The sequence below is a fragment of the Glycine soja genome, chromosome 18 (assembly GCF_004193775.1).
Source record: "Glycine soja cultivar W05 chromosome 18, ASM419377v2, whole genome shotgun sequence".
In the NCBI taxonomy this organism is placed as follows: domain Eukaryota; kingdom Viridiplantae; phylum Streptophyta; class Magnoliopsida; order Fabales; family Fabaceae; genus Glycine; species Glycine soja.
The window spans coordinates 16157415-16173059 of NC_041019.1; the positions used below are offsets into that span (position 1 = coordinate 16157415).

Genomic DNA, 15645 nt, shown 5'->3' on the forward strand with positions numbered 1-15645 from the left:
TTCTTCCTCAAGGTTTCCTACAATCTCATTCCTCCACTCTTCCTTAAGGCTTCTAATTGTGTCAGCCAACTGTTGTTGGCTGATGGATGTGGAGGAGCTGCTAGAGCCACGTGATGCCTTTCCATAGTATTGACTTACCGCTACACAAACACAACCTCCATGCTCCAATCGCCCAATGGCAATACTGAGTATGTCATCACGACCATTAGGAACAAAGGTACCTTGTGTTTTCTATTCTTCTACCGAGTCTTGTATCAAGCATGACATACATAAACATGAAATGAGGTCATTGCTTTCAATTTTTAAAAAAATAAATTAAATTTAAACCATTAACTCATATAATTTTATCAAATATTTCTTGTGTATCCTCAAATGTCATCTGCTTATATCTCTTTGTGCGAGCCAACTTCCACTTCACATGTCTTTCAATGGGAGATGAGGGGTCATCAATCAGTGGTGTATTCTTAGTCAGCATTGCCTTCTCTTATAGTCTCTTCCTTTTCTCGTCTAATAGTTTCTTTTCAAGCAAATCATAACCCCCACGAGACAGTACATGGGGACAGCCATTGTATTTCTGAATTACCTGTGCCCTTTTCCTAATACCCTATCAAGCAACATATATAATTTCCATGAAATGAAATGATGTATTTAAATTGAAATTTAAATTAAAAGACGTCCACATCTAACCTGCCAATTAGGGGTCTGACGGGTTGCAGCAAATTCGTCCCAAGTTTTTGGATCTAGACCATATTTTGTAGAAGGATCCTGTTTATCTTGCCCCTCAGTATTACCATACACAAATTTAGTGGTGAGGGTAGACTTAAATTTCCTCCATTTGGTCGCCACCATTGACATGACCTTCTTCTTGGCTTCCGGTGCTTCACGGGTATCAAATTTGGCATGCATAAAACATTGTTGTGTAATAGTTAATGGATGTCAACCTTTTCACGTCATAGCTATGTTGAAAACTAAATACATATCCTGGGTAAGTGGACTTACCAAAATTTCATCCCATATTAGGTCCTTTAGAGATTCCAGAACATCTTTCCAATTGCTATGTACAATAGGAATCTTTTCTCGAGCTACCACCCTTAGATAATTGTGGAACTTCTCTTTATGTGGGTGTGATCCTCTTCCCGTTGCCGAATCGATGTTAACTATTGGTCTGGGCTGATCCAAGGTTCTTAAAGTCAGTCGTCTTAGACGTGTGGACTATCTACTCCTCCTAGATGTCGCCTTTGATTGACCATTTGAACGCGAAGGATGGGACCTTAGCGGTGTTCCCATGACCTTGTGCAAATAAAAAAATCATTAATGAAAATTTATTACAAATACCATATACATAAAAAATTGTAAATATCTAGACAAAAAAATAACGCAATATCATAATAATTACTTTGATACAATTCAGTTACGTAGGAATCTTCTCCCATAAACCTTCATGATGATCAGTATGATTTTCATTTACATCATCCATTTCGTGTTCCTCATTTACAGAAGGCACTCGTTTGGAAAAAGCAGACATCTCACAAATGTCAAGTGTTGGATCATCTTTTTGGTGACGGATAACACTTGGTCTTCCTTGTAGAACCACTGACAATCTTGAATCACTTGGATCTTTGACGTAAAACACCTATCTCGCTTGTTCTACCATAATGAAAGGTTTGTCTATGTAAGCCACCTTATTAAGATATACTAAAGTAAATCCCAATTGATCTTGATGCACACCAGTATTTCCATTAACCCGCTTACACTTAAACATAGGCACTCTAAATTCATTGTAATCAAGCTCCCAGATTTGTTAAATCACTCCAAAGTAAGCCATGGATGCTCGAATTGGGTTGTTGTCTGATGTACTACAAAAGTGATTGGAATCAACATCAACACTCACCCCACTGTTCTACACGATACTTTTGTCATCTTGTAATTTGGTGTAGAAGCAATAATTGTTGATATCATATCCCTTCCAACTAGGGACATTGAAATATGGCCTAATAGCTAACAATCTTAATGTTTTGGAAGAACTATCATCAACAAAGATTGATTCTCTAAACCATTTAATGAAAGTTCGTTTGTGTTCTTGCAATACCTTCATCATGTTCATTTTTAGGTGTCTAACTCTAAGAATTTGTTTGTGGGTTTCTATGTACGGAAACACCTCTGGTGTGTTGTTTAATATATATAAATGCTCTTGTGAGACCTCCTGTCGAGTCATTGTGACAACATTGTATCCTCATGTTCCCCTACCTCCCTGTGTCCGCTCATAACGAGTTTCAAGAATCTTGACAGATTTAACTTTGCCGATGTACTGGGAACAAAACTCAATAGATTCTTCAGCAACGCACCTTTTAACAATAGAAGCTTCTGGTTGGTATTGATTCTTGGTATAACCCTTTAAAACCTTTATGTACCGCTCAATTGGATACATCCACCGTAAAAAAATGGGACCACACAATCGAATTTTCTTCATAGGATGAACAATTAAGTGAACCATTACATTGAAAAATGATGGAGGAAAATACATCTCTAATTGACAAAGGACAATGGCAGCCTTATTCTCCAAATCATCTAATTTTCGCGATCAATGACTTTGCTACAAATAGCATTAAAAACAAAGTACATACGAGTTATGGCAACCCTAACTTTGTCAGCCAAGATACCATGAATTGCAATAGGCAATAGTTGTTGCATTAACACATGACAATCACGAGGCTTCAAGCCAACCAATATTAGATCATTGATGGATACAAGACTCTTGATATTTGAAGAGTATCCTTGTGGGAATTTTACACTCTACAGACATTGACAAAAACTTCTTTTCTCTTTTGTGAATATTACGTGGCATGCCGGAGGTAGATACCCATTTAAACCAAGTCTTGACAACTTCAAACCATCTTTTGTATTGCCTTTAATGTTAAGAAGGGTGACAATTAAACTATCACAAACATTTTTCTCCACATGCATGACGTCTATACAATGTCCAACATCAAGATCAGACTAGTATGGAAGATCAAAGAATATTGACCTTTTCTTCCATATGTTTGTCTTAGACGATGGCTTCTTTTGGGTTTAGGGCACTTTCATTTTCTTGACTCCCATTAAAAACTTTCTTCAATCGCCGATACGGGTGATAAGGTTTCAGAAATCTTCGATGCCTGCTATATACTGTCTTCTTTCCATGTTTAAGTTGGATAAAGCTTATATTTTTCTACAAATAGGACATGCGTGATGTCCTTTAACACTATATCCACTCAAATTTCCATATGCTAGAAAGTCATTAATGGTACAAAAAACCATAGCACGCTCTCATCCCACACATCAACCCCGTCTTCCCACAATTTTCTCAAGTCTTCAATCAACAGAGTGAGATACACATCAATATCATTTCATGATTGCCTTGGACCAGCAATCATCATACAAAGCATTATGTACTTTCGCTTGATGCACAACCAATGAGGGAGGTTGCAAATCATCAGCAAAACAGGCCATGAACTATGGTTGGTGCTTAAGTTACAAAAAGGATTCATTCTGTCAGAAGCAAGACCAAGCCTAAGGTTTCTTGGGTCATCTGAAAAATCGAGATACAAACGATCAATTGTCTCCCATTGTGGAGAATCCACCGGATGTTAGAGCAATCCATCACTTTTTCTCCCATCTGCATGTCATGTAAGGTTTTTTGCATCATGTGCATTAGCAAACAATCGCTTAAATATTAATATTATTGGAAGATACTAGCACACCTTTGCTGGACGATTGTTGTTTGTGGTTGCATCATCATTGGTTTCATCATCCTTCACTTTGTACCGTGATACCCCACATGTGGTGCACTGATGCATTTATGCAAACTGATTTCTGTACAAAATGCAATCATTAGGGCATGGATGGATTTTCTAGTACTCTATTCCCATTGGACATAAAATCTTTTTTGTCTCGTAGTGATTTTTCGGTAACATGTTATCTTCAGGAAGCATTTTTTTCAATAGCACTAGTAATCCAGTGAAGCTTTTGTCACTTCACCCAAATCGTTCCTTCAGGTTGACCAAAGTTAACACCGTTGATAACCTTGTGAAAGTTGTGCACCCTAAATACAAAGGCTGCTTTGAATAATTTTCTATTTTGTCATACAAAGGTGTATGCGCTTGTTGAAAATCGTCTTGCCCAAGGTCGTGAATCATGTCTTCTATACGATGTCTGATGTTTTCATCAACCGACTCAATTTAAGAGACAGTTGGCATATTTGGAAATTCGCCATCCATATCCATTTTGTGTAAGTCGGAATGATCCCGCCACATATAGGATGTGATCTAATGTCATTTATTGATTGGCATCTCCCATTGTAGTAGTTTAATATTACAAGTTAATTGTGTTTTCTTAAATTTGTCGAAATTTTGACAGTATTTCGCATTGGTCTCCAAGTACATGAGATGAAAGCGGTGACATGTCATCATCCACCACATTCAACTATGCACTCGGAGAACAAAGTAAAATCCACTATACTGAAATATCACCAATTTAAGAAAAGACAAGTAACCTATATGTATCAATCTACTATAAAAAATTAGTCTTCCCAAACTGTCTAAATGGATAATTTAAGATTCAATACATCGATTAATGCAAACTGTCTGTATTAATCATGGTATTGAATCTCAAACGGGAAACTAAGGTTCACTCGCAATGTACATAGGTTTGATATAAAACAATACTATATATCAACAAACATGTAATAAGCAGACAAGTGACATAAACAGATACATGCCTCGAGAGATGGTGACTAACACGAAGGAGTGCGATGATGGCAGTGAAATATTATTCAAAACTCTTGAGTGAAGTACACTATGGGCTACAACAGCCTTTAGCTTCCTAAACTAGAGTCAAAAAGTTGTACCAACAACAAAAACTAATTATTAAACAATAAACAAAAAAAAACTCTTGGCATAACTTTATTATATATCTTCTATCCTTCTACTTTGATAGTAGGTTTCCTCTCTCTCTGTATATCGACACCTTGCTTGTTATATATATATTGGTCCTTTTTTTTTTATCAATTTGGTGTTATTTATGTGTGTTTGTAGCAAATGCAACCCTAAACATGAGAACGTGATTTCCAAAACTTTTGTAATTTTGATTTTGAATAACCATGGGGCACATATTTCCCTTGTCAGCTGTTATTAGGCATCTATAAATTTGTGTCGTGTCATATCATGTTTTCCTTAGGTAGCTATCTTAAAAGCAAAAGGCAGAAAGCTAAACGGACTGAATTTGAATACATCATACACACGTTAAGCCCTACAGATGTTGATAAGACCATACAAAGTTACTAGCAATAAAGGAAGTTCACTCTAAGCAGAAAGTTTGAAATTTCATTAAATGGAATGAGTGGAAAGAATAAATATTCAACATAATTAAGATCAGGAAAAGAACTTTTAAAAAGTTACTTCAAGTCAACATTATTTGACCATGAGAATTGTGTCAGGCATGCATATTATGGCTAGAACCTAGCCTCATTTGATCAGCTGACTGAGCTACCCAGAGATCAAAATATCAACTTGTACAAAATTTCAAGGCATTCAACATAAGAAACAGGTTTGAAGTTGACCGGTTAGATCAAATGCAGAGTAAAAAATGTTTGCCCATTAGGTTGCAGCAACAAACAAATACCAATGGATAAAAAATCAACAGGCATTAATGAAGTATTAGACTTTACAAAATATAAAGGCCAAATGATGTAGAATGAAGGATGTTTAAGGATTATTATGTTATTCTTATTTCTTAAAAATTGTAAGAACGATGCACTTTCATTTTACCAACAGTGATGTATAAAAATGTTTAAAAAATTTATTTCATCAATCAAAAAGGCTTGGGCAAAGAAAATTGAAGGGAAAAACATAAGTATGAAAAAGAAGAAAGTGCAACAAAATTCTGACCAAAGATAGTTGAAAAACATGTAATATTGACTCTAGTTTTGTACAGATTTGGTAATTGTTCATAGTATATTCAAGACAATTTTCAACCATACTCTTGACATTGTCCTGCATTAGAAAAAAGATGTTAAAATACAACCGTTAGTCGTCTTTTACGACTAACTTTTGTATAGAAAAGTTTTCAAAAATATATATATTTCTCCCAATTTATGGTTCTTTTTGGTAGGATTGTAAATATTTCTTGTTTAGTTCTTATACTTTCTCAGTAGAAGCTTTCCATATGAATTTAATATAAATTTCACTTCAATTCAAGGTAAAAAGAAGAAAAATTTGAAGGTGAAAAAGTTGCTGTCTTGCTAAGCCTGGACCGTGCGCTTAGCGAGACTCAACCGCTAAGCGAGGCATCAGCCGCTTAGCGAGTGAGATGAATATTGAAGAGAATCTGCCATGTCATCACGCGCTGAGCGCGTCATCAGCTCGTTCAGCGAGAAGATTGTCTCTTGTGCGCTTAGCGCAAGAAAGGCGCTAAGCCAAATTTCACTTACTTGCGCTAAACGTGAAGTTGGCGCTAAGCATGCCTTCATGGACAAAAAGCCCTTTTTAAGACTGAATTACAGAGAATGAAGAGGAGAGGTCTGAATAGACTACATGAGCTTAGTGTTGAATGAAGAACAGAGGAAAAGCTGAGCAAGGAAGAAAAAAGCCCTAACTTTTAGGTAGATTTTAGGTTTAGGAGTGATTCCTAGGTTCCTAGAGGTGGAGGAGACATCCCCATTGCTTTGTAGTCTGGTATTTTCTCTGAAACCTTTCTCCTATTTGTGAAAGGTACTCCCTTGTAATGGAGGGCTAGAATCCTTTGTTGGGAAATTCCACTAAGTGCTTGATATAAATATTATTACAATTTATTTGAAGTTGTTTTTATGTGTTCAAAGTTTCTATCTGTGCTTATGTTATGCATGCTTGTTGCTTGATCACCCATTTGTGTGTAAGGTTAGGAGCTTTAGCAATGGAAAATGTACTGCATCCTTAGAACTAGATAGGGTAGAGCTAGGTTATCGAACTACCGGACACGGAGTGCGGTAATTTAGTTTTTATCATGCTGTAATTGTAATGTTGTTCGGTTAGGCTAAGTTCAACAAGAGACATCTGAGAATGAAGTTTAATTTGAATTAGGCCAAACTTGCGAGACATCGGTGTTTGGTATTTGGGCCTTCAGCATAGAACTCAGAAATAATTCCAAGTAGAGAAAAACCCTAATTGCATCAAGTATCTCAGTAGAAAGACCCAATGCTTTTACATATCTGTTTTCACACTCACGTGCTCGCAATTATTGCTTTTACTTATAATAGAATTACTTCTGTTTTTAGTTCGTGATAATCAATTCCTTCTGCAAATGCCTATTTACTAAATGATGCTTTGCCAAGTAAAACAAGTTCCCTAAGTTCGATACTCGGTTCACACCATTTTAATTATTTTCTTGACGACCTGGTGCACTTGCTGGTTAGATTTCACATCCACAAAAACAAGTAGTACCAGGATGCGAACAAGTATTTTGGCACCGTTGCCGGGGAACTTCTCTTTATTTTGGAAATTTTAGTTCAGTTTGTAGGTGTTTATTCTTTATTCTTTGATTCATTGTTTTTCTTTTGTGAATATTTGTTTACTGCATAATTTATTTTTCTTCGGAATTGGTTAACTATTGTTTATTCTTAGTTGTGTATGCATAGAAAGTCCTCTGCAGGTAATCTCGTTCCAATAGACTTGGAAATCGAAGCAACTTGTAGAAGGATCATAGCAGAAAGGCGTAGAAATTTTTTGCAGGATATAGAAGCAACAACAATTCTTAAAGAACCACAGTCTTCAGAGTCATCTTCTAGTTTTCCAGAGACAAGGGAATCAGATACAACATTGCTTGAAGCCAACACAAAGGCTAATGAGCAACCTAGACGAGTAACCCTTGAAGACTACTCAAGTACAAGTCTGCCACAATTTTTCACTAGTATTGCGCGGCCGAAGGTTCAAGCTCAGAATATCACATATCCACATTCTTTGATTCAGCTTATACAGGGCAATCAATTTCATGGTTTGCCCAATGAAGATCCTAATGCACATCTAGCAACTTAAATTGAAATTTGTAACACAGTCAGAATTGTTGGAGTGCCCGAAGATGTTGTTAGGCTCAACTTATTTTCATTCTCACTATCTGGAGAAGCCAAGAGGTGGCTGCATTCATTCAAATGTAATAGCTTGAGGACTTGGGATGAATTTGTGGAAAGGTTTTTGAAGAAATATTTCCTAGAGTCCAAGACTGCAAATGGAAAGGCTGTCATCTCTTCCTTTCACCAGTTCCCAGATGAATCTTTGAGTGAAACACTAGAAAGATTTCGTAGCTTGCTGCGGAAAACTCCTACTCATGGATTCTCTAAGCCCATACAACTAAATATTTTCATTGATGGGTTAAGGCCACCATCTAAACAGCTCTTAGATGCTTCTGTAGGGGGTAAGATAAAGCTTAAGACTCTTGAAGAAGCCATGGAACTAATTGAGAATATGGCTGCTAGTGATCATGCTATCTTGCGTGATAGAACACACTATCCCACCAAGAAGAGTTTATTAGAGATGTCATCACAAGATGCTCTGTTGGTGCAGAATAAGTTGTTCAAGCAACTTGAAACTTTAACAGAAACACTGAGTAAGCTGCCAACTCAATTACATGTTAGCCAACATTCACCTTCTTCTATTTTGCAGGTTGCTGGTTGCACACTTTGTGGTGGAGCTCATGAATCAGGCTATTGTATGCCCATTGAAGAATCAACACATGAAGTTAATTATATGGGGAAACAACCAAGGTAGAATTTTAATGCAAGTGGATTTTCTGGATTCCAATAGGGCTAGCATTACAACCAGTAGCAAAATCAGTGGAGAATTCACCCTGGTAATCAATTCCAACAAATACCAGGGTGGACCATCAAATAGGCCGCCACAACAAGGGCCTAACCTCTATGAGAGGACAACAAAGCTAGAGGAGACTTTTGCTCAATTCATACAGGTTTCAATGTCAAATCACAAGAGTACTGAGTCGGCCATTAAAAAATTGGAGATCCAGGTGGGACAGTTAGCTAACCAAATAGCTGACAAGTCTTCCGCAAAATTTGGAGCCAACACAAAAAATAATCCAAAGGAAGAGTGCAAAGCTGTGATGACCTGTGGAAAAATGGCAACCATGGCTAAAGAAGAGAAGGACGAGAAGATAGTGGATGGAGATAAACAACAACTAGTAACTGAACCAACATCCGAATCGAAGGACAATTTTTGTGAACTTGAGGAGATAGAAGATGAAGAGGATGACCAGGAGAAGGAGAATATAATAAGCAAGAATGAGAATGAAATAAATGATGAGAAAAACAAAGAAAAAGAAAAAGAAAACAATGAAAAAATTGAAAAAAAATGAAAGAAAAAGAGTAAGAGTGAGCAGTCGAGAGAAAAGAAGAAAAAGGTAGCTCCATCTGAGGGGAAAGAAGTGCCATATCCATTGTTACTTTCTAAGAAGGACAAAGAAAGACATCTTACGCATTTTCTTGACATTTTCAAGAAGCTAGAGATCACCATGCCCTTCGAAGAGGCCTTACAGCAGATGCCACTTTGCTCTAAATTTCAGAAGGATATGCTAACCCAAAATAGCAAGTATATCCATAGTGACACAATAGTAGTGGAAGGAAACTATAGTGTTGTGATACAACGCATCCTTCCACCCAAGCACAACAATCCAGGCAGTGTCAATATACCTTGTTCGATCGGTGCAGTCTCAGTTGGTAAGGCTCTTATTGATTTAGGAACCAGCAAAAATTTGATGCTGCTCTCTATGTGTCGGAGGATGGGAGAGCTGGAGATAATGCCAACCAGAATGACTCTGCAGTTAGTTGATCGCTCCATCACCAAACCGTATGGAGTGATAGAAGACGTTTTGGTTCGAGTAAAGCACTTCACTTTCCCTGCCGACTTTGTGGTCATGGACATCGAGGAAGATGCTAATATCCCATTGATCTTGGGACGTTCGTTCATGCTAACCGCAAGCTGTGTGGTGGATATAGGAAGAATAAAGTTGGAAATGGGAATTGAAGATCAAAAGATCAGTTTCGATCTATTTGATGAAGAAAAACAACTTTTGGACCAAAATATCTGCTTGCAGGTGAAGGAGTTTGAGGAAAAGATTCTGAAGGTAGGAACCAAATTTGATTCAGACCCTTGAGGTATCATGCGTCAAGCTAATGACGTTAAAAGAGTGCTTCCTGGGAGGCAACCCAGTCCTTTTGAATTCTGTTTTAATTGCATTTTTAGAGTTGGTTTATTTGAGGTTTCATGAAATCATTTTAAGCATGTTTTGTATTGGATAAAAGGGGTTGAACAACTTCTTTGAAGCAGTGGATGAAAAAAGTAACTTAGAAAAATTTTCAGCAGTCCACTCGCTAAGCGCACATCTCGCGCTAAGCGGATTTCCTTCCTGCGTTGAGCGAGCTCTTGCTTACACTAAGCACCTTGACCCCTTATTATTAGCTGTCGTGGTCTTGCTAAGCGCATTCTTCGCGCTAAGCCTAAAGATTTCTCTGGACTTGAATTCTTTTGAATTGGGCTAAGCGCACGGACTCGCTAAGCGCAAAAAATTCTCTGGATTATAATTCTAGCGAATTGCGCTAAGCGAAGCCACACGCACTAAGCACAGACCACTACTGCATTTAAGGAGCATGTTATTCGCTAAGCACGACCATTGCCTGCTAAGCGAGAGTTGCAGGCCATTCAGAGCTGCAGAACTCACTAAGCGTGTCTCTTCGCGCTAAGCCTAAAGATTTCTCTGGAAAATTTGAATTTTTGCATTGGGCTAAGCGAGTTTTCCTGCTAAGTGCGTGTGTTTGGAAACTTAAACATCATGTATGCTTGCTTAGCGGGCTGACGTGCTAAGCGAGGCATTTGAAACCGCCAAAAATAAGGCATAACTGCCTTTGGCAGTTACATTTTCATTTGTGCTTTTAAACTGCATTTTGGCATTTCGTGGGTGTTTTTCTTCTTTGCACTATGCTCTCACTCTTTGCTTGCTCTCCTTGCTTCCTTCTTTGCATCCAATTTTAGCGATCCAAGTAAGCTTCCTTTAACCTTGTTTTTAATTTTTGTTTTAAACCTTAGGATAGTTAACTTAGTTTACTACTTTAAAGCCTTGATTTTCATTTTGATTGCATGATGTTAGGTTAGTTGTTAGTTAGAATAGTGTTAGGGGTTTTGATTTGCATACAATGTATGTCATTTTGACATGTTTTGGTTAGGATTTGATGGTCTAATAGAGGCCTAAGTTGAGGGGGCTGAAAAAGCCCCATTTTTTCTAGAAATGGCAATGAATGCGCTAAGCGTGTCTTGCTGCGCTAAGCGAGTTCATCACTTTTTGATGAATATTTGGGTTTCCAGATGAATATGCTAAGTCGGCCATGTCCTGCTAAGCGAGTTCATCTTTTTTGATGAATGATTGAATGTTTATGAACTCACTAAGCGCGGTTGTGCACTAGGTGAGTAATGTGTTTCAAACACTTAGAAAAAAATTTATTGCTTTCGTGTTCGTGGCTAAGCGAGCTTGCTCGCTAAGCCACTCAACCCTGTTGTCTGAATAAGCCTGGGCTAAGCGAGCTTCCCCACAAAGCCCAAGGCACTTGTGATTTTCTTTATGCCTTGCCATGCGCCTTGTCGCGCTAAGCGCAATTTACTCTCTATTTCTATAATGGTTGGATTTGGGCTTAGCGAGCCTTCTCGCTAAGCCGTTTATGTTCAGTAGTGTGTTGCCGCGCTAAGCGCAATTTTGTTTCTATTGAGGAATTGGGCTTAGCGAGCCTACTCGCTAAGCCAATTATGCAGAAAATTCCGGTCTGTGTCAACTCGCTAAGCGCACGGCTGTCGCGCTAAGCGCTTGAGTAATTTTTCATAAGGCGCGCTAAGCGCATTTGTCGCGCTAAGCACCCAATCTGAATTTCAGTTTTATTTTTCAGCTTGTCATTTCAAATAAAACCTCTTTTAACTTGGTTTCTGTGTTTCTTTTGTGTAGATGGCTTCTAGGAAAAGGAAAGCCGCAGCTTCCAGGCCCCAGCCTTACTACGATACTCACAGATTCACTTCTGAGGATGCCTGGAACCGCTACGCTGACAACATTCTTGGCTAGAACATCCTTCCGGAAAGGAACATGAAGCTTTTTGTCACAGAGTTTGATGAGTTCAGGACAGAGCTCGTTAGAAGAAACTGGCACAGGATGCTAACCAACCTCATGGAGGGGAACATAGATGTGACTATCATGAAGGAATTTTATGCTAATCTTTATGTCCCAGGGGATAAGCCTCCAAAGCAAGTTAGGGTCAAGGGCATTTAATTAAGTTTGATTCGGATTCCTTCAACACTTTTCTGGAGACTCCGGTTGTTCTAGAGCCAAGGGAGACTCTTCCTACTTACTCCAAGTTCTGCAGATTAAGACCAGACCCTCAGGAGCTGGCTGCCCAACTTTGTATCCCGGGTAGGGGATTTGTTTTGAATGTTGAGGGCTTGCCATGGAAGCTACTAAGGAAAGACCTCACTACTCTGGCGCAGACTTGGAGCGTTCTGTCTTATTTCAACCTTGCCCCTACATCACACACTTTTGATCTGAACTTGGACAGGGCAAGGTTGGTATATGGATTAGTGATGAAGATGGACATGAATGTGAGAGCCTTCATCTCTGGACAGATCACTCTTATGGCTCAGTCCAACTCCTCGAGGCTCGGATTTCCAGCCCTCATCACTGCCTTATGCATGGCCCGAGGAGTCACCTTAGATTCCTTGACTTTTGAGTCCCTCATCCCAACCATTAACTTGGCTTACATAAAGAAGAACTGCTGGAACTTAGACGACCCCACGGTCAGCTTTCCAGGGACCCGCAAGGCCAGGGCTAGAGAATCTGAAGGTCCATCTTCTGCTGCTCCCCAGACATCTACTACACCAGCTCCTACTCCTTCAGCACTAGTTCCCGTTATTTCTGGTCACTCCGCTCAGAGCACAGACCTCATGATGGCAATGCTGTAGAGCATTCACCAGGGTCAATACCTGGTGATGCAAAGTTTGCATAGTTTGGCTCAGCATCAGCCAATTATGAGCATGGAGGAGTTTTCTTTGCAGGTGGCTTGGCCAGGAGTCCAACCTTCTTCTCATGGAGGAGGTGAGGCCTCCACAGCTCAAGAGCCTCAGCCAGATCCGGAGACTAGACCTGTTGCTCAGAAGGATGATTTAGAGGCCACTCCCCTAGAGTCATTTGTACTAGAAACTGATCCAGAGGCAGATCCAATGATTGCGGAGGCCAGCCCACAGGCATCACCAATATCTAAACCAGTGCTGGAGCTGAGCACCCCGCATGGATCACCAGTAGGCACGCCTGTGCTGCATTTGACAGATGATGAGGCCATGGATCAAGACACACCGCAAGACTAGTGACAAGATTTTTACTTTCCCGTCTTTTGAACATTTTTATTATTATTTTGTTTTTAGTACACTTTTAATTTGGTTTTATATTTATGTTTTAGTTTTTTTTTAATTTAGTTTATAGTTTTACTTGAGTTTTTGGATTGCATGGTAGCTTGCTTTAAGCTAGTTTGAATAGTATATTTCATTTTATCCAGTGGTTTGATGTTTGATTTTGAAAAATTCAGTGTTTGTTGGTTTGAATTGATCGATTACATGATTTGAGTGAATTGGAATGTGTAAATCATATGTTTTGAATAAGCGTGCAGTGATTAGAAGTGAAAGAACATGGATTAGGATCATGAATGAAAATATTAGTTAGTTTAACAGATTGGTTGTGAAGGTATTCATTAACCACAACCCGGTGAGTGTGTGATCTTGAATTGTGAGAGAACGACTAGCATTAAGTAATGATTTTTGAATGAATCTCTGATTATGGAATGAATGGATGGGTTTGAAGATGATGAAGACCATGTTTTGTGTGAATTAACCACTTAGCCAAAAAGCTTACCTTGTGAATGAATGACATATCCTTTGCACCCATGATTGAGCTGAAAATCCGATTGTTTGATTGATCCTTGAACCTATGGATTACATCTCTATCTACCTTGTCTTAGGTTGTAGGAGAGCATTATGGTTCAAAGCAAATTTGTCCCAAATTTGGGGGAGTTTATTGGGTGATAGCTTCTAATGGTAAGAAAATATCAGCATGGACAATAAGTCAATAAGCAGCAAGTAAAGAGTTGTTGTTCAAAAAAAAACTATAAGTATTCAAAATAAAAGTGTGTGTGTGTGTGTTGTTATCTAAGAAGAAGTGAAGCTAAGTGCTTTAAGGCAAGTAATTGAAGCTGGAAAAAAAAGGTTTATCTAAGGATGAATGCTTTCCTAGAACTTAAGCCTTTGCATCCTAGAAAAACTATGATTTATTTACAGCTCAGTTTATGTGTTTTTGACTGTATGGCATGAGATGAAGTGCAAAGATTGAGACTTATGTTGGTTATTGATTGATCGAAAGTCTAAACACCTGTGCTTGAGTAAAACAGTGACCATGAGGCTTTGGTTGATGATCCTTCCTTGATACCTGTCATTCTTGCTAGCTTATTTCAGCTGTGATGCTTAATAATCATGTTCATATCTTTGAAAAGCTGCATGTCTTGTGAGAAGCTGTTGATTGAAACATTGTATGCCATTCATGTCATGTGATTGAATTCTTTGGAACAAACACCTTGTGAATAACCACTGTGAGTTTGTCACTAGAGGACAAGTGAACTGTTCTTTCTTTGCTTGAGAACAAGCAAAACTATAAATTTGGGGGAGTTTGTTAGTCGTCTTTTACGACTAATTTTTCTATAGAAAAGTTTTCAAAAATGTATATATTTCTCCCAATTTATGGTTCTTTTTGGTAGGAAGCTTTCCATATGAATTTAATGTAAATTTCACTTCAATTCCAAGTAAAAAGGAGAAAAATTTGAAGGTGCAAAAGTTGTTGTCTTGCTAAGCCTGGATCGTGCGCTTAGCCAGACTCCACCACTAAGCGAGGCATCAACCGCTTAGCAAGTGAGATGAATATTGAAGACAATTTTCCATGTCATCACGCGCTCAATGCGTCATCATCTCATTCAGCGAGAAGACTGTCTCTTCTACGCTTAGCGCGAGAAAGGCGCTAAGCCAAATTTCACTTAGTCGCGCTAAGCGCGAAGTTGGCGCTAAGCTCGCCTTCGTGGACAAAAAGCCCTTTTTAAGCCTGAATTGCAAAGAATGAAGAGGAGAGATCTGAATAGACTACGTGAGCTTAGTGCTGAACGAAGAACAGAGGAAAAGTTGAGCAAGGAAGAAAAAGGCCCTAACTTTTAGGTAGATTTTAGGTTTAGGAGTGATTCCTAGGTTCCTAGAGGTGGAGGAGACATCCCTATTGCTTTGTAATCTGAAATTTTCCCTGAAACCCTTCTCCTATTTGTGAAAGGTACTCCCTTGTAATGGAGGGCTAGAATCCTTTGTTGGGAAATTCCACTGAGTGCTTGGTATAAATATTATTACTATCTATTTGAAGTTGTTTTTATGTGTTCAATGTTTGTATATGTGCTTATGTTATGCATGCTTGTGGCTTGATCACCCATTTGTGTGTAAGGTTAGGAGCTTTAGCATTGGAAAATGTATTGCATCCTTAGAACTGGATAGGACAGGGCTAGGTTATCGAACTGTCAAA

At 38.6% G+C, this 15645-nt stretch overlaps 1 protein-coding gene across 1 annotated transcript; it reads left to right on the top strand.

Annotated features, from left to right (window-relative positions):
* Positions 1-7640: 7640 nt before the first annotated feature.
* LOC114397007 lies at positions 7641-12117 on the top strand. The gene is made up of 5 exons (XM_028359150.1): positions 7641-7893; positions 8065-8560; positions 8670-9198; positions 9514-10140; positions 12004-12117. Exons 1-5 carry the CDS (start codon positions 7641-7643, stop codon positions 12115-12117), a joined length of 2019 nt encoding a protein of 672 aa, XP_028214951.1.
* Positions 12118-15645: the final 3528 nt, after the last annotated feature.